Source organism: Oncorhynchus mykiss, chromosome 22 (assembly GCF_057628025.1).
Source record: "Oncorhynchus mykiss isolate SJ-2025 chromosome 22, ASM5762802v1, whole genome shotgun sequence".
Lineage (NCBI taxonomy): Eukaryota > Metazoa > Chordata > Actinopteri > Salmoniformes > Salmonidae > Oncorhynchus > Oncorhynchus mykiss.
This window is the reverse complement of record NC_143043.1, coordinates 13,149,602-13,172,654: the sequence shown is the minus strand read 5'-3', so window position 1 is coordinate 13,172,654 and position 23,053 is coordinate 13,149,602. Positions and strand designations below refer to the sequence as shown.

The window sequence follows — 23,053 nt, the reverse complement described above, 5'->3', positions numbered from 1 at the left end:
CATGCCGGCATAGTGCATTGTGAAGAAGTGTTATGAGCATTTACAGACCCTTTATAACATCTTACAGGTTGTTTTCAATAAAACGTCACTATATGGTGTAGAGTGTTCAATTTTCCTGCTGTGGGGCAAGCAGACCCAGAGCTCCGCTAAAACCATTGACAACGGCGTGCCGTTTGTTAAATAAATGTTAACTATTTGGTTGTAATGAAGAGCAAAAGTCAGCCCTACAGATTTCAGATTATTCCATGCAAAACAATTGCTCACATTTAGCTCTATCATCAGTTAAGCAGCAAGTAACTGCATGCTTATGTGTCGGTGTATGCACCTAGGCCGTGTTTGCCGTGGTGCTGTTGGTTGATGTTTACTTTCCAAGCTACAGGTAGAAACGTTGTACAGTTGGCTGAACATTTAGTGTTAAGTAGACCAAATGTACTTTTCTTCTCCAACTAGCGCAGTTAAGTAACAAGAGTGTTCAATTACGATTGCTGCTGACAGGCATGATATAAGCTACATTGATTGATGGACCATGTCAAATTGGCTAGCTAGCTATTAACAGATCACTACAATATGGCAAGGTAACAAGGGTACTTTTAGGGGATAAGCTACACTATATCCAAATATTGTTTCATTTGCTTGCCATCTATAGTGGCGATGACAGTAGTCCAACTGACAACTTTACTAGGATGAGGACCTGCCAATATCAAGCTGTTTCCAAAAGCATTATACCGGCAGGCTTAAGGAACCCAACACTGATTTATGTTAGCAAAAACTGTTAAAAGCAGACATCCTGGGAACTTGTTCCCTGTGTTCTACAAAAGCATACCAGTATAGAAGTCTACAGATTGGTGAAAGGGCTTACACTCAAAATCCTTTTCGTTGTAGTTGCGGCCCATTTTTTCTCCGCTGCTGAACACGGACTCAGTGATGATGTCCCCGAACCTCTCCACTGATAATGCCTTCTCCCAGTCCTCCTCCTCCTCCTCTTCATGCTCCTCTGTGGAACCTTCCTCATCCTCCTCCTCCTGTAGGAGAGAGAGAGAGAGAGAGAGAGAGAGGGAGAATGAATAGGGGAGTTTGTGCATATGTTGTCAATGTCACAAATTCTGCAGTTACCAAGTGGTTTATAGTCAAGCTACATCAATCGCGTTCCTACATATGTAATTACTCCAATGTATTACAATGGTTACCTAAATAAGCAAACTTTCAGTGTGTCAGTGAGTCGTCACAGACAGTGCAGTCCATTCACCATATGTGTGTATGTGCATGTGTGTAGGGTAAGTGATAGGAGAGGTAAAGGTATGTAATAGTAGCATGACCAACTGTACCAGATAAGACAAACCAAAATACGTTAACAGACATTATCAGTGTCCACTCCATAGTACTATGTATATACAAGAGGACCTGTCATTAGCCATCTACTCACGTGCAGTGGATCGATGCAGCAGAGCGCTGAGAGAGGGTGAGGCTAGCCTAATGCACTGCTGGGCTCTCTACTAACACTTTTTCATTGTTGTCATGTTGTGCTGCTGCCATGTTTATGTTGTCGTCTTAGGTCTCTCGTTATGTAGTGTTGTGTTGTCTCTCGTGTCGTGATGTGTGTTTTGTCTTCTATTTTTATTCAATTTACTTTTAAAGCCACCATCCCCACAGGAGACGTTTTGCGTTTTGGTAGACCATCATTGTAAATAAGAGATTGTTCTTAACTGACTTGCCTAGTTAAATAAAGGTCAAATAAAAACTGTAATAACACACTACTGTCGCTAATGGGCTTACAAAAAAAGAAGACACCTGTACCGTGTCAGATATAGAATTGAAATGTATTCAATTTTGAGTTTGCAGCCCAATATTACACTTTATCACAGATGACTGAAATCTAACAAAACTGTTTTTACATAGAAACACCAGGTTTTCATCGTTTAAAAAATAAATGTTTATTAATTATGAAAATATGAAAAATATGAATACCATTGCACTCGAGGCCACTAGGTAATTTGATTGCCGGAAAGGGCCCCACTAACACACTGCACTCTGGGAAGCCTAACTTCCCAGAGTGCCTTCCTTTAAATGAATTGTAGAGTTACCACCCATGACTGAATTTGACGAAGACAAGCTTGTTGCATTCATCCACTTTCAGTCCTCTGGAGTTCACCAAGTGAGCTCCTGAGTGAATATGTTTTCATTCAAATGTACTTTGTTTAAATGTCATAAAGAGTCAAAATCATGTTTTTCCTGAAATTGGATGATGCTTGAAGGAAACCAAATCAAAGTATGAAAAATGACTGTCCCTTCTACATTGATACAGTTTGATCATAAAGTTACTGGTCCCCTCCCCATGTCAAACACTTGGATTCAACATTAAGGGGACAAGGTGACATCACCTTAAACTCTCATTTTAATACACCAATGGTAACATGATATTCCTTTACCTAATTAAAAGTACTGCCTTTTAACCAATATCGGCGAAGGTGTGTTTGCAGTGGGGCGTGGTTTATATAGCTAGATAGCTACTCTACTGGTGCCAAAATTTGACTGCAAGGTGTCAGCAAATATAATTAAAAGTTGACCCTATTCATCTATGGCAAAGATACATATGTGTTTCCCCTTTCATCTATGTCTGGTGCAAGCTAGTTACTGGCTAGCTGTGTCTTCAGACAGCATGGAACAAAAGGGGGGAAGGGTCGTTAAAAACTCAGATTACAGTCAACACATCCGTCAGTGCTGCTTTGAACCGCATAACAAGAGACATGCCAAACAGGAGATGTAGGAACAAAATGATGTATCACTGATGCAATTTCAATGTTGTTTGAGTTGCACTGTGTGTCACCAAATTTGCTTGAGATAATTTTACTGCAACGCTGCCCACTGCATCCAAGTTGATTGACATAGGCGTTTGAAAGAGCTGCCAGTGAAGGCGAGCTCATGAATATAAGCTCCCTGCCCACTCAGCCTGTCTTTTCAAACGTCCTGGTAGTTAGCCATGGGAGAAAAAGTACTTTCAGAATGACTGTTCAGAACCTTTAACACAATACAATATAGCTGTGTTCAAATACTCATACTAACAGCAATAACCCTACTATTTCAGACATAAATTCAGCATGTAGTACGATTATTGGTCATAGTATAGATATAGTTAGTATGCCAAAAGTTCCCGGATGTCGTACTACATACGACCAACTATGAAGCACATAAGCAGTGGACACAATTTCCATGCTTTTAGGGCCCATAAGGCAATTCTTTTGAAAATGGGCGTGGCTTCACAACATTTTCAGATTTGAAGAAAATGCCAGAAAATATGCAGCTGAAGAGAGGATACAAATTCAATGCTTTAACTAATTATGACAAATGTTAAGAAGTGTTGAGCAATGTGAAAAAGTACCCTTACAAAAAAAGATTGCAGTCAAGTGCTGTATAACTGTAGTATGCTGCAAATATTGCATCCAAATTAACACAGGTTATTTTACTGCAGTAATTTTGCTGTGTGTCTGCAGTTAGAGTGCAAGATAACTGCAGTACACTATAGTTATTCTGCAATTACTGAATCCGAAATGCCACAGTTGACTGCACTTTTACTGCAGTTTCAAAACTGCAATCTTTTTTGTAAGAGTAATGACTATTCAAATAAGTTACGTTATGTTGGCAATTTGTTAGCTATGCTAGCCTTATGAACCACACAGTTGCTTGCATGTACCAGTATGTTAGCTAACTACCTGAAGTTGGTTGGCTACTAATACATCAAACTTGCCTGTATATTAGCATAACTAACTAAAACCCCAACGTTTATTGACTTGATTATTCACGTCATTCTTAGCATAGCTAAGTGGTATAGTTATTTTTTCTTCTCAATGGACATTGTTAGTTAAGTCGGAAGTTATGCTAGTTATGCTAGTTAGTCGTTGTTATGCTAACAAGCTAGCAAGGAGTTGCATAGCAACAGCATCAACTTCCAGCAGACAGGTGAAGTGCTTGTCCACTCAACTGAAAGGATACCGTTTGTTTACAATATACTAAAATAAAGTAATAGTATGTAGTATATACTCATTAAGTATGTAGTATACAGTATGTTATCTGATGGTCCAATCGCATTCTATCCCCTATCAACACTTTTTAACTGTTGGTCGTAAACTCTCTCTCTCTGCACTGCAATATGAAGAAGTCAAAAATCCTTTGTGAGTAGAGAGAAACTCTGCCCCAAAACTTTAACATCAAAACGTTGGACATTGAAACAATATTTCTAATATAAATAATGTGGGAATTGGTTGGTGGGGCTCTAAACAATAATCATGTCAATCAGTTGAATCCTACAGACGAAGAACCATATATGTGACAATTTTTCCATTTTAAGATAATCAGTTATTTTTATATTATTAATTGTGTGTACCACATTAGGTGTTTTATGCTTGACAAATAATTGACCATACCCATATCTTCCAACAACAATTTATATTTTTTTGTTATTTCAAAAAATATTTTTTTTATTGCCGTTTTAATTTTAAGAATGTGGAAGAACAGTATATCTCCAGTGATGATTTCAGTTTGTGGAAGAACAGTATATGTGACATTTTGCATGACTCTTGTAAGGTGTCCTTTTTTAACACCCGATATGATGTTTTAAGTACTTTCAAGTACAGATGCCCTTCATGTAAATAACTTAAATGCAATATGTAGTTAATTCATTTGTATGGAGGTTCATTTAAAGGTGGTCTATCAACTTTAGCAATGATGACTTTTCTTAAAAGTTGAGTCATGAAATCTTAGTCTCATTTAAAATGAAGCCCTCAATGTGAACATACCATAGAACTACAAAACACTCCCAATCTATACACAGAATGAGTTTGTATTGCACCATTGTGTAACACAGCACTTTTAGAGTTAACGTCAATGTACGTATCATTACTGTCAAAGTTAAACTATGCACGTGTTCAATATAGCTATTATGATAATAGGCGTTTTGTCTTATTTCTAACCTGTTCTAAGCCGGAGAGAATCAACGCTTGTTGTTTCTCGTATGGGACAGTGTAGAAACTGTTGAACAGATGCAGCTTGCGCTCATCAGTCACTTTCCACACTCCTTTCTGCACGTCGTGGAACACGCTCTTCCCTGCAGGATACAGTGTAACTAGCTAGCTACTGTAGCCATGTCGAATCATTGGAAAAAAAAAGAAGAAAAAGTAGCTACCTATGTTTCTTCTATAATCTAGCAATAACATTTGTAACGATAATGTATGAGTTATTAGCCAACAAACTTTAGCTAATATGTTTTCTCTATAGTTACAAATTAGACAACCCACAACATACATGTTAGTTACTGTACTCTATAGCTAGATAGCTTGATTGTTTGATATACGGTTCTTCCACATACCTCTTTTGGACAGCTTTTCCCAGTTTTTTGACCCTTGACCCTTACGATTTGTATAGGGTTTTCCCGCATCCCGTAAGATCTTCCTTTGCCTGTCTTTCCATTCTTTTTGTTTTGTTTTACGTTTCTTTCCCACATTTCTGTGATTTTCATCAGCAACAGAAAGGTTGCGCGCTTGTCCGTCCATTCTGAGTGGTGCACATAAACGGTTATTCCACGAGAGCCTATCTTTAAATTTAAAATGATTGTTAATTAGAGCGTGGAAAGTATCTCTACAAATGTATACGTCCCAGATATCAGATGTACATTTAAATGTTGTGGAAGTTATATGGTTAAATATGAAACTATTTGTGAGAAGATGAAATGTGATTTTAGCTTTCTAAATTAGATTATTGTTTTTCATGTAAAGTTTTACCCAGTCAGTAACCACGACCACGTGAGCACAGACATTATCCCGAGAGTGTTTATGAAAAGACTCCTAACAAAATGTACATTAGACCAGACAGCGTGGTGCAGTGGCTGCATGGCTGAGAAATGGTTTAAAGACTTCAATACCAGAAAATGGTTATACCCTCTGAAGCTCTCTCTCGAAGAAGAAGAAGAAGAAGAAGAAGAAGACTGCACGGGAACATTCAGCTTGCAGCTGTTTATGCACTGTTAGCCTAGGAAACTCGATTGAAGACCAGAGTCAAATAAGGGAAAAGGGGATACCTAGTCAGTTGTACAACGAAATGCATTCCACTGAAAGGTGTCTTCGGCATTTAACCCAACCCCTTTCAATCAGAGAATTGCAGGGGGCTGCCATAATAGTCATCCACGTCTTCAGCACCCAAGGAACAGTAGGTTAACTGCCTCGCTCAGGGGCAAAATGACAGATGTTTGCCTTCTCAACTCGGGGATTCAATCCAGCAACTTTTCGGTTACTGGCCCAATGCTCTAACCACTAGGCTACCTGCAATTTCCTCTCACTGCTATAGGTATCTCTAGGGTATCTATTCTAAATAATTAGAGTGAAGGACAAGGCCCGCTTAACACTGAGTAGTACAGCTCTGGAAGATCCGTTCTAACAGACACTCCGAGACCAAGTTGCTACGAGTACAAAGGACATGGTGACCTCTGGTGGGCACTTAGTGACTTACACAACCAGAGACTTTCTTTCAACTGACTCCCCAGAAAATGGACCGGGCGATTTCAACAGAGATGACAAAGACATACAAGCGTAAATATGTGCATTGCATTTTTTAATTTGAATGAGTGGTTGTTAGGGTGCTAAATACCCATATTTACGATGAGCGTATTATTCAACTGTATGTACGACAGTTGAATTCCTTCGTCTCTCGTTCTCCCGCTCTTTCGTTCTCCACCCCCTTTCATTGTATAACCAGCCGTCATAGGGACTTTTCATTGCATTATGCTAATATTCACTATGCTGTGTGTGTGTTTATGTATTTCTGTGTGATTATTTCATTAGTTAGGAAATAAATAATTAAGCCAATTTGTGTAAGCTGATTCATCATGGATACTAGGGTTCGTGCAGATTTATAGGATACTATGATGTTCAGAATGAGACTGAAATAGGAGCAAATGAGTGACGGATGATGGATAGTATATTGAGATATTGAGTTAAATTGGGAAATAGTAACTCGTTAACCTCTTGAACCTCTGGGGGCAGTATTTCATTTTTGGATGAAAAACGTTCCGGTTTTAAACAAGATATTTTGTCACGAAAAGATGCTCGACTATGCATATAATTGACAGCTTTGGAAAGAAAACACACGTTTTATTGTCTGTGAGTGCCACAGAACTAATGCTACAGGCGAAACCAAGATGAAATTTCATACATGAAGTGAGCCAGATTTTGAATGCGCTGTGTTCCAATGTCTCCTTATATGGCTGTGAATGCGCAAGGAATGAGCCTACACTTTCTGTCGTTTCCCCAAGGTGTTTGCAGCATTGTGACGTATTTGTAAAATGGAAAATTTACCATAAGAGACTACATTTACCAGGTGTCCGCTCGGTGTCCTCCATCGAAACTATTGCGTAATCTCCAGGTGCGTGCATTTTTCCATTTTGAACAGAGGAGAAACCAAACTGCCACGAATGATTTATCATCGAATAGATATGTGAAAAACACCTTGAGGATTGATTCTAAACAACGTTTGCCATGTTTCTGTCGATATTATGGAGTTGATTTGGAAAAAAATTTGCCGTTGTAATGACTGAATTTTCTGGGTTTTTTCTTAGCCAAACGTGATGAACAAAACGGAGCGATTTCTCCTACACAAATAATATTTTTGGAAAAACTGAACATTTGCTATCTAACTGAGAGTCTCATTGAAAACATCCGAAGTTCTTCAAAGGTAAATTATTTTATTTGAATGCTTTTCTTGTTTTTGTGAAAATGTTGCCTGCTGAATGCTAGGCTTAATGCTATGCTAGCAATCAATACTCTTACACAAATGCTTATGTAGCTATGGTTGAAAAGCATTTTTTGAAAATCTGAGATGACAGTGTTGTTAACAAAAGGCTAAGCTTGTGAGCCAATATATTTATTTCATTTCATTTGCGATTTTCATGAATAGTTAACGTTGCGTTATGCTAATGAGCTTGAGGCTATAATTACGTTCCCGGATACGGGATTGCTCGTCGCAACAGGTTACCTAAAATGTTCCCACGGTGCCCCAGATTACTACTTAATTAATTGTTATATGATTCATTTATTTGCGAAATAATTGAACTTGGTATATAATTATTCGATAAATAGCCATCACTGCATTAACCAGCTGCGACGAGCAAACCCGGATCCGGGATCCTATTTATAGCCTCAAGCTCATTACCATAACGCAACGTTAACTATTCATGAAAATCGCAAATGAAATGAAATAAATATGCTAGCTCTCAAGCTTAGCGTTTTGTTAACAACACTGTCATCTCAGATTTTCAAAATATGCTTTTCAACCATAGCAAAACAAGCATTTGTGTAAGAGTATTGATAGCTAGCGTAGCATTTAGCATAGCATTTAGTGTAGCATTTAGCGTAGCATTCAGCGTAGCATTCAGCGTAGCATTCAGCGTGCAACATTTTCACAAAAACAAGAAAAGCATTCAAATAAAATAATTTACCTTTGAAGAACTTCAGATTTTTTCAATGAGGAGACTCTCAGTTAGATAGCAAATGTTCAGTTTTTCCAAAAAGATTCTTTGTGTATTAGAAATCGCTTCGTTTTGTACATCACGTTTGGCTCCCAAAAAAAAACGAAGATTCAGTCATCAAAACGCCAAACTTTTTTCAAAATTAACTCCATAATATCGACTGAAACATGGCAAACGTTGTTTAGAATCAATCCTCAAGGTGTTCGTGGAAGTCTGGTTTCTCCTCTCTATCAAATGGAAAAATAGTTGCACCTGGCGTTTGCGCACCAATTTCGACGCAGGACACCAGGCGGACACCTGGTAAATGTAGTCTCTTATGGTCAATCTTCCAATGATATGCCTACAAATACGTCACAATGCTGCCGACACCTTGGGGAAACGGCAGAAAGTGTAAGCTCATTCCTGTCGCATTCACAGCCATATAAGGAGACAATGGAAAACAGCGCCTCAGAAATTTTGCTAATTTCCTGTTTGAAGTTTCATCTTGGTTTCACCTGTAGCATCAGTTCTGGGGCACTCACAGACAATATCTTTGCAGATTTGGAAACGTCAGAGTGTTTTCTTTCCAAAGCTGTCAATTATATGCATAGTCGAGCATCTTTTCATGACAAAATATTGCGCTTAAAACAGGAACGTTTTTCATCCAAAAATGAAATACTGCCCCCAGAGGTTCAAGAGGTTAATGGTAGTCACATCATGACATCATGTGCTTATGATCATATATTTATACAAATTCAACTATCTGTTGTAGTTTTTGGTTCTTCATGAAATATTTGGCAGCCATCAAATAATTTTTGGGGGTTTTCAAATAACTTGCTTATATTCAAATACCTTTAAATATTAATTGTTTTTCTGAGACTTGTATTTGAATATCAAAGAAAATCTATATCAACTATATTTGACTGCCTTGAGTATTTGAAAAGTTGGAATTTTCAAATAAATTACAAAATACAACAATTTTCTGCCCAGGTCTGCATGTGACGATAGCTCAGATACACATTGTCAGAGGGGGCTTCTAGAGATGAGGTAGCCTCACCCTTTAGCTCCCATTGGCCCCCAGAAGCTTTCATCTGGGCTTTGAAGTTAAGACAAGAAGGGGTGGGGGTTGTTTGTTGAGGTGAGAAGGACCAACAGGTGCCTGTTCAGGAGGACAAAAACTGACAGGTACACTGTGTTGTTACTTGTTATAAGCATATATGAGCATTGGCCACCTGTTTTACAGTTGCACCAATACCACAACCATAATTTCTTCACAGCAAGTGTTCTGTATAAAACTATATTTCGATTCAAACACATCTGACAATGCACATAACTGCCCTGGTTTAAAAAGCATAATTAATATTTCATATGCTGTGGCTAGGAAAATCCAGCACAAAGAAGATCATTAAAATATTTAGAAGGTGCTGATAAGGGGAGTGACGAAGTGTGTGTGTGTGTGTGTGTGTGTGTCTTTCATCCAGACTCCATCTTTGACCTTACAGTAATACAGACGACACTACCTGTGAAGTCAGATGATATATCATTCTCCCCATCACAGACAAGTGGTTGGCCATGTGCCTGAGCCCTGTCCTCTGTGTGTGCGCGCTCGCTCACTTGTGCATGCGTGTGCATTTGTGTTGGTCAGTTTCTGGGCATTTGTAATCATGACAATGTCAGTCACTATGTCACTCTTGTCGCCTCCTATCTCCTTTGCATAATCTATGCTGACATAGTCCATGCCTGGATGCCATCCATCAAAATCTGTACTGATGCTTATGATGTCTTTATGCTACAGGCTAATGTCCAAAAAACAACCGGAGACACTCTACTACAAAAACTGAGTAAATTGGTGATCTCCTGGCTAAAAGCCTTTGCACAGAAGAGAGAGAGAGGTGGAGAGCCATGGTGGATACACTGTTCTCCCAAGGGGGCCAAGAGGTTTATGTCAACTAAGTAAGTCAAGTCACAGGCTAATAATCTCATTTCATGTGAGTTATTTTATGTTAGGAAGTTACTCTCTGGCTATGAATGCCTTCAAGCTGCATTATCAAATGAGGGAGGTATGAAGTTTGACATGTTTAGTACTGTATATTCAGATGAGTGGAATACAGTATTCAATCAGTATTCACTGTACTGTCAAGCTCACTGTCACAGTTAAAAATGGAATTCAAGGTTTTATCATGTTCAAACAACATTTGTCGAGTTGAGACAAGTGTCTTTATACACCTACTGTACAGGCACACAAATATTTGTTCCAAATCTCCGCTTCAACTGAGAAAAGGACACAGGTAAAGAAGCAAAAGCACGATTTGAAGCATATTGCTTTTGACAACTATCTAAGCATCACATTGTACTCCCAACACAAGCATATTGGCCTGAATAGTGTTTGTCTCTCGTCTCTTCATCCTGCACATTGTATCTGGCTATTGTGTGAATGGTAATTGCCTTGTTGCTACATGTGGGCTTGAAAGAGTGCAGAAAAAAGGTTATGGATTGCATTTACATTTGTGACACTGGCGAGACAAACAAAGGACGGCGCTAGGAATTCAGGATTGGCCTACAGATGTGTTTGTTCTCTCTTCACTAGGGCTCTGAGTAAACTGTAGATAGAGTTAGAAATGTCACAAGCAGCAGGCTCTGCCAGGTGTGATTATGCTGTGATACTTAGAGGTCATTTGTGGTTTAGTACGGTACCCTGCGTCACTACTTCATTGCTCCAGACCAGCGCAAGGGGGAGTTAGAGCACTGATTATGCTTTTGTGTCCCAAGGCGCTACTGTGTCTCTGTCGTACTGTAGCCTACTCCCGACCAGTCACGTTGTACAGCGCCTTAGTGGTGCAGCGATCTAAGACACTGCATCGCAGAGCAAGCTGTGTTGCTACAGATGCTGTTTCAATACCCGTGTCACGCCCTGACCTTAGAGAGCATGTTTATTTCTCTATTTGGTTAGGTCAGGGTGTGATTTGGGTAGGCATTCTAGTTTTATATTTCTTTGTTGGCCGGGTATGGTTCCCAATCAGAGGCAGCTGTCTGTCGTTGTCTCTGATTGGGAATCATACTTAGGCAGCCTGTTTTCCACCTGAGTTTGTGGGATTTTGTTTTTGCATAGTTGCTGTGGAGCCTGCAGAACTTTACATTAGTTTGTATTTTGTTGTTTTTTGGTGTCATTTGAAAATAAAGTAAGATGTACACTTTCCACGCTGCGCTTTGGTCCCATTCCGACGACGGATGTAACAACCCGTGCCGGTCTTGACTGGGAGACCCATGAGATGACTGTAGGTTTTGGTTTCTCTCCCTCTAAAAACAGAAGTAAATATTTATAACAAACTGGCTTTACTTACAAATTAGTAACAATGTCTCACCCCATGTTCAAGAATGGCCTTTTTCTCGCTCTTTTTACATTATTTGAAAATGAAATCATCTCCAAAATATTGTTATTTTGGAAGCAGAGCAATTATTATTAATTTAGAATTATATAAAAGCCCCTTGGATATTCTCACAGATATATTATTAACCCTGTTATTAGCAGGACAATATATACAGTATTGGTCATATTGGTCATGGCACCCGAGTGGCGCACAATGGGATTGCCTTGCAGTTCTTCAGCTGTATCCACTGAAATAGCGGTGGGCGAGCAAGGTTCAAGTCATGAGGGCAGGGGGCACGGGATGGGGGAAGGGGGTTGGAGGAAGGGGGAGGGTGGACCCCCACCCCCACCCTGCCCCACTGGGTAGCACAGAGCAACAATTTAAGGGGCATTGCACTAATAATGGCGCTGAAACATTCCCGCTGTTCTTAGTGCGAGTCTGCATGTTCAAACTAAAACAATGTAACTAATAATGGCGCGAAAAATGCCCCTTAGATATTATTTCGGAGGGCAGATATTATTGAATATTAAAGCATTAGACCTCTCACTAAAGGCGTCACTGAAAAGTTATACATAAATCCGAACTGGATTTACTGAAAAAGGATATGAAAAGCACACATTTGGAAATCCCAAACTCTAAAAGTAATTGGAAAGATAGATACAAATTATTTGTGACATTGTGGTTACAATAAACAATGTAAACAAGATGCTATGTTTTTATTTACAGTAGTGATTGACTGCTGGTGGCATTTTGAAAACAGGTTTTCAAACACTTGTAGGCCGATTAGCAGGACAATAGACTCTTTATTGCCTGGCTACTGTAGGTGTGACACCTTTTCAGTATTCTTCACCCTGCCACAAACTCCACCTTTAACACAGTTACCATTCAAAAACGAGCTGTTTATCTAAAAAAAAAAAAGATGACATTGCGACCAAAGAGAACAGATGAAATGGACATCGTCTTCATCAAGCCAGATTATTTCTATGGCGCTACCTGTTCCAGGGTTAGGACCATAACCACGACAGGATCAACAAAACTAAAGGTAGTTTGGTTTCAGTGCATTTTCTTCAAAGAAATGTATATAGCCTGTCAATGTGTAGGCATACTGTGTAATGAAATTGATAATGAAATAAAGGTTAATAAATCAAAAATGGTGTACTAAAAACGTGTTTTTGCAGAGCATACAACCATGCTGGCAACCCTCCGTGGAGATCAGAGGACAAAGGGCTGGACGACAGGCCGCCCCGGATAAATACATGGTTGCCAAGAAAGAGGTTACTTTTGCTAGATTATTCAAACGTGTATGCAGCATTTGTGTGTTGGGAGTCACTTCTAATTCTTAATTGATCTACCGGTTCCATCATTGGCCACTGTAATCGATGGGGGCTCAGGGTGGTACCATTCTGCTCATCTGATGAAGGTGCACATGGATCAGATTCAAACTTTGAAGACCGAGATTGAGTCATTGAAGGCAGACCATCAGAAAGAGAAACCTTTTCTGAGGGCAGAGGTACAGGCGACAGCTGATGCATTGGTCCAGAGCCAGGCGCCATTGGTGGAGCATAGAAAGACGCGTTGAAGAGGGTGAGGAACGAGATGGAGTCACAATCCATGCCAGGCACACCTGTGAACTCTGGAACTCCACCTCCGACAGGCAGAGTCAACATACCTGGCGGGTTTATCAGGTCGTTGGTTCACCCTGACATTTATATTCCTCTTCTGACAACAGAACTTGACCAACTGCTCACCAGGCACAGCAAGGGCCGTCCGGACCGATATGCTGTTCAGCTATTCCAACGATGTGTAGCCGAAGAGAAATAACATGGGTGGGCAAAGAATACCAACTGGGATGGATCCTGAGGCAAATGTGGCTTACCAGTGAATCTCTGGGTGTTCATCATTAATACTGTGTTTCAGAAGTTTCTGTTCATGACTGATGCAACCCGAAAAAGCATTAAAGACAGAGTTAATGCGTACTTGAGGTCACTGAGAAAGTCTGGACATGGCCTGCTCTCCCTTATGTAAGGAATTAGGCACTTTCCCATATTTACTACAGTATGTACTGTAGGCTATGTTTACTTGTCAGACTGCACAGTAGCCTAATAATCTTCAAAATGCTTTATTGCCCAAATGTAAAAGCATGTCGGATAAAGCATATACTGTACAGTACTGTATTTCTTCATCAGCATCTTTATGCTTTCGTTAATAAAATAATGATAAAAATACTCTTTCACGAATTACTATGGGAATAAATATCACTGAATTACAGAAATATTGGAACAATGTTGTCTAATGAAGGTCAACAAACTGTTGCTTACTGGAAAATACTCTTTCAAACACACACGGTCATGTAGTACAGTGCCATTATGGCGATTAACAGGTGGCTGGACAATAGACTTGCCTAGAAGGAGGGTAGGAGGATAATTATATTGTCAAATGTATTTCTTAGTTAGGTTGGCTGTATCACAATCGGCAGTGATTAGTTCCAATATCAGTTTAATCCACCAGAAAAGACAAAACAAATAATACAACAAAAAGTATTATTATTATTATTATTATTATGTATCACATCCGACCGTGAAATGGGAGTCCCATAGGACGGCACAATTGGCCCAGAGTTTCTCTCCCTCTAAAAACAGAAATAAATGTTTTGGCCTTTACAAATATTACTTGGTCTTTTATTCAGATTACAATCACTCACTTTAGTCTTTTTGAAAACCAAATAACCTCCAAAATATTGTTATATATTAAGTTGGCACAGTCGTATAGCTTGGCACCTACATAAAGCTGAGTGACTCACTCATTCATGGCTTTGGAACAAAATAAATAAGTACTAACAATCTTTCTGATAGTCTTTAATAAATACATGTTTTGGTTATCCTGACCTGGACGCCATGTACAGTATTATAATAGCCCCTCCCGAGTGGCGCAGCTGTCTAAGATGCTGCATCACAGTGCAAAATGCGTTGCAACAGATGAAGGTTGATACCTGTGCTGGCCGACACCTATGAAGTGGCTATTGGTTTTATTAATCAAATCAATGTAGCAAAATTTCTTAAAATCAGTCCCATATACTATGTTCTTACAAAAAAGGTTTTAAATTCTCTAGTACAGCCACTATTGAAGGCTATTCTCTCTCATGCCTACACAGGCTATGCCATCCCACAGGCTTCCCGGAACTCCCACCTTGAAAGAGAAGGGTTACACAGGTTTGCAAACCTCTTTAGTGCTGTGAATAGTTTGGAGTGACCACACAGCAAAATATCCAAGGACCTGGGAGTCCGATTTGACTGGATTCCTTTGGGCTTCAGAGGTCCTGCCCCCCTGATCTCCCCTTGTTACTGCAGCTGACATAGTGCTGAAGCTGGCTGGTGGCTGCTTGGATGACATCACCATGGTAACCCAGTCCCAGTTGGCCCCTGGGGATAGGGCTTGCCTACATGTGGTTTATGTTAACCCCACTGTTGCTGACCCCCACTCATCCCACCTCACCCTACCCCAGTGGGGATCAGATGTGCAGACAAACTAAACGAGACAGGGCTCCACCTTAGCTTGAGATTTATGGTGTGTGTGTGTGTGTGTGTGTGTGTGTGTGTGTGTGTGTGTGTGTGTGTGTGTGTGTGTGTGTGTGTGTGATAACTGATCCTCCCACCTGCAAAGTAACAATTCTAAGCATATTGTAGTAGAAAAATGATATGCCGCCATACATGGTGACTCATCAGTATCCACTTACTGGAGCTCATTCTGTGAGACTGCAGACTCCTTATACATTGCATCTAACACACACACACACACACACACACACACACACACACACACACACACATTAATAGTCCCATAGCCCCTGTATGAGTCATCACTGCTAAACCCATTTAATCAGACTGAATATCATCCATTGATTCTGCAGCAGAGAATACTAAAAGAAGAGTGGGATATGCTCAGTATTTTCACCTTGAGGATATACAGTGGGGCAAAAAAGTATTTAGTCAGCCACCAATTGCGCAAGTTCTCCCACTTAAAAATATGAGAGAGGCCTGTCATTTTCATCATAGTACTTCAACTATGACAGACAAAATTATTTTTAAAAATCCAGAAAATCACATTGTAGGATTTTTTATGAATTTATTTGCAAATTATGGTGGAAAATAAGTATTTGGTCACCTACAAACAAGCAAGATTTCTGGCTCTCACAGACCTGTAACTTCTTCTTTAAGAGGCTCCTCTGTCCTCCACTCGTTACCTGTATTAATGGCACCTGTTTGAACTTGTTATCAGTATAAAAGACACCTGTCCACAACCTCAAACAGTCACACTCCAAACTCCACTATGGCCAAGACCAAAGAGCTGTCAAAGGACACCAGAAACAAAATTGTAGACCTGCACCAGGCTGGGAAGACTGAATCTGCAATAGGTAAGCAGCTTGGTTTGAAGAAATCACCTGTGGGAGCAATTATTAGGAAATGGAAGACATACAAGACCACTGATAATCTCCCTCGATCTGGGGCTCCACGCAAGATCTCACCCCGTGGGGTCAAAATGATCACAAGAATGGTGAGCAAAAATCCCAGAACCACACGGGGGGACCTAGTGAATGACCTGCAGAGAACTGGGACCAAAGTAACAAAGCCTACCATCAGTAACACACTATGCCGCCAGGGACTCAAATCCTGCAGTGCCAGACGTGTCCCCCAGCTTAAGCCAGTACATGTCCAGGCCCGTCTGAAGTTTGCTAGAGAGCATTTTGATGATCCAGAAGAAGATTGGGAGAATATCATATGGTCAGATGAAACCAAAATAAAACTTTTTGGTAAAAACGAAACTCGTCGTGTTTGGAGGACACATATTGCTGAGTTGCATCCAAAGAACACCATACCTACTGTGAAGCATGGGGGTGGAAACATCATGCTTTGGGGCTGTTTTTCTGCAAAGGGACCAGGACGACTGATCTGTGTAAAGGAAAGAATGAATGGGGCCATGTATCGTGAGCTTTTGAGTGAAAACCTCCTTCCATCAGCAAGGGCATTGAAGATGAAACATGGCTGGGTCTTTCAGCATGACAATGATCCCAAACACACCGCCCGGGCAATGAAGGAGTGGCTTCGTAAGAAGCATTTCAAGGTCCTGGAGTGGCCTAGCCAGTCTCCAGATCTCAACCCCATAGAAAATCTTTGGAGGGAGTTGAAAGTCCGTGTTGCCCAGCAACAGCCCCAAAACATCACTGCTCTAGAGGAGATCTGCATGGAGGAATGGGCCAAAATACCAGCAACAGTGTGTGAAAACCTTGTGAAGACTTACAGAAAATGTTTGACCTCTGTCATTGCCAACAAAGGGTATATAACAAAGTATTGAGATAAACTTTTGTTATTGACCAAATACTTATTTTCCACCATAATTTGCAAATACATGTTTCTGTATTTTTTTTTCTCATTTTGTCTGTCATAGTTGAAGTGTACCTATGATGACAATTACAGGCCTCTCTCATCTTTTTTTAAGTGGGAGAACTTGCAAAATTGGTGGCTGACGAAATACTTTTTTGCCCCACTGTACATAGATGGTGTTTGAGGGAAAATAACCTAGCCCTAAATTGACGTTTTGCTTTTCTGAGAGTTAAAGGCAGAGTTAAAGGCACCCCAGCTAGAACATTCTGATAATCATATGTTTCTTAGAGCTTGGTGAGAGTGTGGTTGTCCTATGGTTATTTTGCATACAACCTTCCCACAACTTTCTGGGAATGGTGCAGGATAGTTGCTAGGCTTTGGAACATTCTCAGCACATTTAAAGAACTTGTATAAAAAATAAAAAAAAATAAAAAAAAAGATATTTCATTCCTTTAAAAGATTTATTTTTAAATGTTTACATATTTTCATGTATTATTTCCTGCAAACCCTACCACCCCTCACCTAATTGGAGTAAACTAAGAAGCAACAACACTTTTTAATGGTGGTTTTGGAGCAGCGGCTTCTTCCTTGCTGCGCGGCCTTTCAGGTTAAGTCAATATAGGACACGTTTTACTGTGGATATAGATACTTGTACTTGTTTCCTCCAGCATCTTCACAAGATCCTTTGCTGTTGTTCTGGGATTGATTTGAACGTTTCACACCAAATTACATTCACCTCTAGGAGACAGAATGCGTGTCCTTCCTGAGCGGTATGATGGCTGCGTGGTTCCATGGTGTTTATACTTGCGTACTATTGCTTATACAGATGAACGTGGTACCTTCAGGCATTTGGAAATTGGATGAACCAGACATGCGGAGGTCTAAAAAAAAAGATCTTGACTGATTTATTTTGTTTTGCCCATGATGTCAAGCAAAGAGGCACTGAGTATGAATGTAGGCCTTGAAATACATCCACAGGTACACCCCCAAGTGACTCAAATGATGTCAATTAGCCTATCATAAGCTTCTAAAGCCATGACATAATTTTCTGGAATATTCCAAGCTGTTAAAGGCACAGTCAGCTTAGTGTATGTAAACGTGTGACCCACTGGAATTGTGATACAGTGAATTATAAGTGAAATAATCTGTCTGTAAACAATTGTTGGAAAAATTACTTGTGTCATGCACAAAGTAGATGTGGTTGAAAAACAAGTTTTAAATGACTCCAACCTAAATATATGTAAACTTCTGACTTCAACTGTATATGTTGTTTGTTTTTAGTCCTGGCCTTCCTATTTCTGATGTCCATTCAGTTTGATTTCTATTTGACATATATTTTTAACAGTATATTTTACATTTGTTATCTTGTTGTTATTTATCCCACCCTTCAGCACCATTGAACACCTCCCATCTATCTCTTAACACCATCTATATTGGATTTCTGGTAAGGCGAGGGGTGGGTGTCTTTTTGTCAAAGCAGCTGGTGAGCGATGTCTAATATTAAAGAAGTCTCAAGGCATTGCTCGCCTGAGGTAGAGTACCTTATGATAAGCTGTAGACCACAGTATCTACTAAGAGAGTTCTCATCTATATTATTCGTAGCCGTCTATTTACCACCACAGACCGATGCTGGCACTAAGACCACACTCAACCATCTCTGTAAGGCCATAAGCAAACAAGAAAATGCTCATCCAGAAGCAGCGCTCCTAGTGGCCAGGGACTTTAATGCATGCAAACTTAAATCAGTTTTACCACATTTTTACCAGCATGTCACATATGTAACCAGAGGGAAAAAAACTGTAGACCACCTTTACTGCAAACACAGAGATGTGTACAAAGCTCTCCCCCGCCCTCCATTTGGAAAATCTGACCAAAATTCTAGCCTCCTGATTCCTGCTTACAAGCAAAAACTAAAGCAGGAAGTACCAGTGACTCGCTTAATACGGAAGTGGTCAGATGACGCGGATGCTACGCTACAGGACTGTTTTGCTAGCACAGTCTGGAATATGCTTGGGGATTCATCCAATGGCGTTGAGGAGTATACCACCTCAGTCGTCTGCAACGTTGTCCCCACAGTGACCGTACGTACATATCCCAACCAGAAGCCATGGATTACAGGCAACATCAGCATCAAAATAAAGGCTAGAGCTGCCGCTTTCAAGGAGCGAGACACTAATTCACTCACATCGGTAGCCATGAAGTGCTTTGGAAGGCTGGTCATGGCTCACATCAACACCCTTATGCCAGAAACCCTAGACCCACTCAAATTCGTTATACCGCCCCAAAAGATCCACAGATGACGCCATCTCAATCGCACTCCACACTGCCCTTTCCCACCTTTACAAAAGGAACACCTATGTGAGAATGCTGTTCATTGACTACAGCTCAGCGTTCAACACCATAGTGCCCACGAAGCTCATCACTAAGCTAATGACCCTGGGACTAAACACCTCCCTCTGCAACTGGATCCTGGACTTCCTGATGGGCCTCCCCCAGATGGAAAGGGTAAGCAACAACACGTCTACCACGCTGATCCTCAACACTGGGGCCACTCAAGGGTGTGTACTTACTCCCCTGTTCACCCACGACTGCGTGTCCAAGCACGACTCCAACACCATCATTAAGGTTGCTGACGACACAACAGTGTTAGGCCTGACTACCGACAACAATGAGACACCCTATCTCACAGTATGAACTTTGCTTTTACTGTCTTTTATGCCTGTTACGTTACTGCAGACAGACATGGCAGCTGAATCGGGATGCACCTACCACCAATAGCGCAAATAAATAAATAAAAATAGGAACGCAAGTCTTTAGCGTAGCGTTCTTTACATCATTTTTTGCCTATTGTCTATGAATATAGGGAGGAGGTCAGAGAAAGTACTTTGGTCTGTATTTTCCGTTATATGTCGGACCCCAGTAAGACTAGCTGTCACCATTGGCGTCGGCTAATGGGAAGCCTAATAAATCAAATGAAACAGAAGGCTGGTTGGCCAGCATAACCAGGTAGACAAGTGGTCACCAGCTGTTCGATCGCAATCGACTGGTCGATCTCCAAGGCATTCATAGACAATAGGCAAAAAATGATGTAAAGAACGCTACGCTAAAGACTTGCGTTCCTATTTTTATTTATTTATTTGCGCTATTGGTGGTAGGTGCATCCCGATTCAGCTGCCATGTCTGTCTGCAGTAACGTAACAGGCATAAAAGACAGTAAAAGCAAAGTTCATACTGTGAGATTTCTAAACTTTTAAAACCAGGAGTAGAGAGACAAATACAAATACAGCAAAGAGATGCTGTTTTTGAGTGTGTTCATGTTTAAGATTTTACTCAGCACTGTCAACACCTTTTATGAAATACTTTTATAAGCCATAACAGGTGCATTCTTCCTACTTCCACTCGCACTACAACCAGCACTGCAGCTGTAATTATTGAGTAGGAATGTGTTTTGATAGGCTTGCTTTGTTATTAATGGCTCTTTTTTAATATTGAGGAATATTTCACTTTCTCTTTTCATTGGAGTAACAACATGAATTTGTGCATGAGGCATGAGTTTCTCTATCAGCTGGAAGACAGTGTCCCTTTTTGGTCAGTATCAGCAGATAAAAGGGAGAGCGGAGGGACGTTGAGAGGCGGACCCTCAGTCTGCTGCTCTCTCCCTCCACTGAGACTAACCATCAGATGCAGGCACCAGCAGCCCAGTAAAACTACAATAAAAAGCTAATTATTTAAATGTAAGCTCACTCAGCTGTGCCTCACAAGTAATACAACAACTGATCTATTATCGGTGTTATTATTTGGCATGCTTCAAATATATAAATTGTCCAAACAACAATGCATTGGCAGGGCAATTCAAGCAAAGCCAATATGCTGTGATGTATTGGGCGTATGGCACAAACCTCATTGCTACAGTACAGTTTTTAATAGATTAGTGTTGCATATACATACGTTTTTTAAGGTATGTAACAAAAAAAATCTGTGTAGGAGATCTCGGCTTGCATTTTGAGAGAGTGGTCTTGCCTCAGAAAAGGTTGGTGACCACTGAGCTAGGCTATGCTGGTCAGACCAGCTCCACCAGCATCTGACCAGCGCTGACCAATATAGACCAGAACGAACAAGCTTGAAATTTATGCTGGTCTATGCTGTTTTTTACAGCAGGCTATTCCTAGATAGATCTTTTGTGACTGCTGCAAAATGTCAAAGTGAACAAACAAACTAATGACTGGTTTGTCATGAGAAGAGGCGGGTTTAGCATTTAAACTACGTCATACTGCCCAGAGAGAGAGGGAAAAGGAGCCAAGAGAAAGAGCGTGAGAGAGATGACTGCTCAGAAAGAGAGAGAAATTACAAAAAAAGGATTTAGAAAGAGAAATGCAGAGGTGAAATTGCATTATTGTTTATAGCAGATGTGTCTATGAAAGGGCACATATTGAATTAACTCTCTCACAGCCAATCAAAGGAGATGTGGCACTGACAGGGAGAGGCTAAGGTCTCGATGCTAGCTGATAGATGAACGAAGAGACAAAGCCTTCGATAGCCAGCCTAGCGTGCATGGGAAATGCCACACACACACACACATGCTCGGGCAGGATTCAAAATGAGTGTGTTTCTGTAAGCTTCAAATTAAATGCTGTCACAAACACTGTTGCACACACTGTAATACATCAAGTGTATCTATCTCTACATGCAAACACATCTAAATACAGTACATCCACAGTATAATCTACAGGGGCCATACAAGTGTAAAGATACATAGCATGAGTGCCTCACCCTGCAGCTAAGCAGCTCAGTGGCTGGCTTCACTGGCAGTTTGTTACCTCTGATCTCTCAGCAGTGATAACAGCTGGCGGCAGCAACATCTGCCCTTATTTCCCACCCATCTATCTGTCAACTTGTTCTACCTGGGAAGTGGCACATACCATCGAGCATAGAGTGCATTATCCTTAAGAGGTTCTCTCAGGGCCAGAGGCTAGAGGTTAATTCTGATGCAGCATGACGGATACTGACTGGAGAGCTTAAGATCTTAACCTTTGATGTCCAGAAGGCAAGCTAGTAGACTAGTATTTACCCACAGTATTTTCCCGCTTGCTTACCTTCAAGGCCCACTGTGATATTTATAGCTATTTTTGATCAGTTAAAATTAATACACATATGTATTTCATTTTTTAACGAAGGAGTGTCCCAGCTAGTACATTTGGTTCCTTGAAAGTTGTGGGACTGTACATTTTCGGTTTCCCATTGGTTCTAGGAATGAAGCCATACGTTTCCTGACTGGAAAAAGTATTTTAAAATGTTCTGAGAATGGAAGTGAACATTTTGCCTGTTCTGGAAATGTAAATGTTTAGGTTACAGAGAGGGTCTGAGAAAAAAATGAGGAAATTCTAGGTTATTTTAAGGAAGTTAAATAACATTCTGAGAACATTTTCTTAACATTGTGATTATTTGGAGGTTTTTGAATAACTTCCTTAAAACTTTATTTGTAACATGCGCCCAATTACAACAAGCGTTTACCTTACTGAAAAATGCTTACTTACAAGCCCTTAAAGTACATTTGGTTCCTTGAAAGTTGTGGGAATCTTTTAAGCCCTTGGTTCTCTCCAGACCTGACTGCACTCGACCAGAACAAAAACATCCTGTGGCGTTCTGCATTAGCATCGAACAGCCCCCGTGATATGCAACTTTTCAGGGAAGTTAGGAACAAATATAGACAAACTAAGGCTAGCTTTTTCAAGCAAAAATGTGCATCCTGTAGCACAAACTCAAAAAAGTTCTGGGACACTGTAAAGTCCATGGAGAATAAGAGCACCTCCTCCCAGCTG

General features: G+C 40.4%; 1 protein-coding gene across 6 annotated transcripts in view; it reads right to left on the bottom strand.

Annotated features, from left to right (window-relative positions):
* The window catches only part of slc4a3 (solute carrier family 4 member 3), a 112,055-nt gene that overhangs the window by 51,133 nt on the left and 37,869 nt on the right, over positions 1-23,053 (bottom strand). For all 6 annotated transcript variants that reach the window (XR_016490531.1, XR_016490533.1, XM_021578907.3 and 3 more), the window contains exon 3: positions 860-1,022. Coding sequence is in view for 4 of the 6 variants with exons in the window: in XM_021578907.3 (XP_021434582.3) it covers positions 860-1,022 (163 nt within the window). In the remaining 2 variants the exon portion in view is untranslated. The remainder of the gene's footprint in view (positions 1-859; positions 1,023-23,053) is intronic.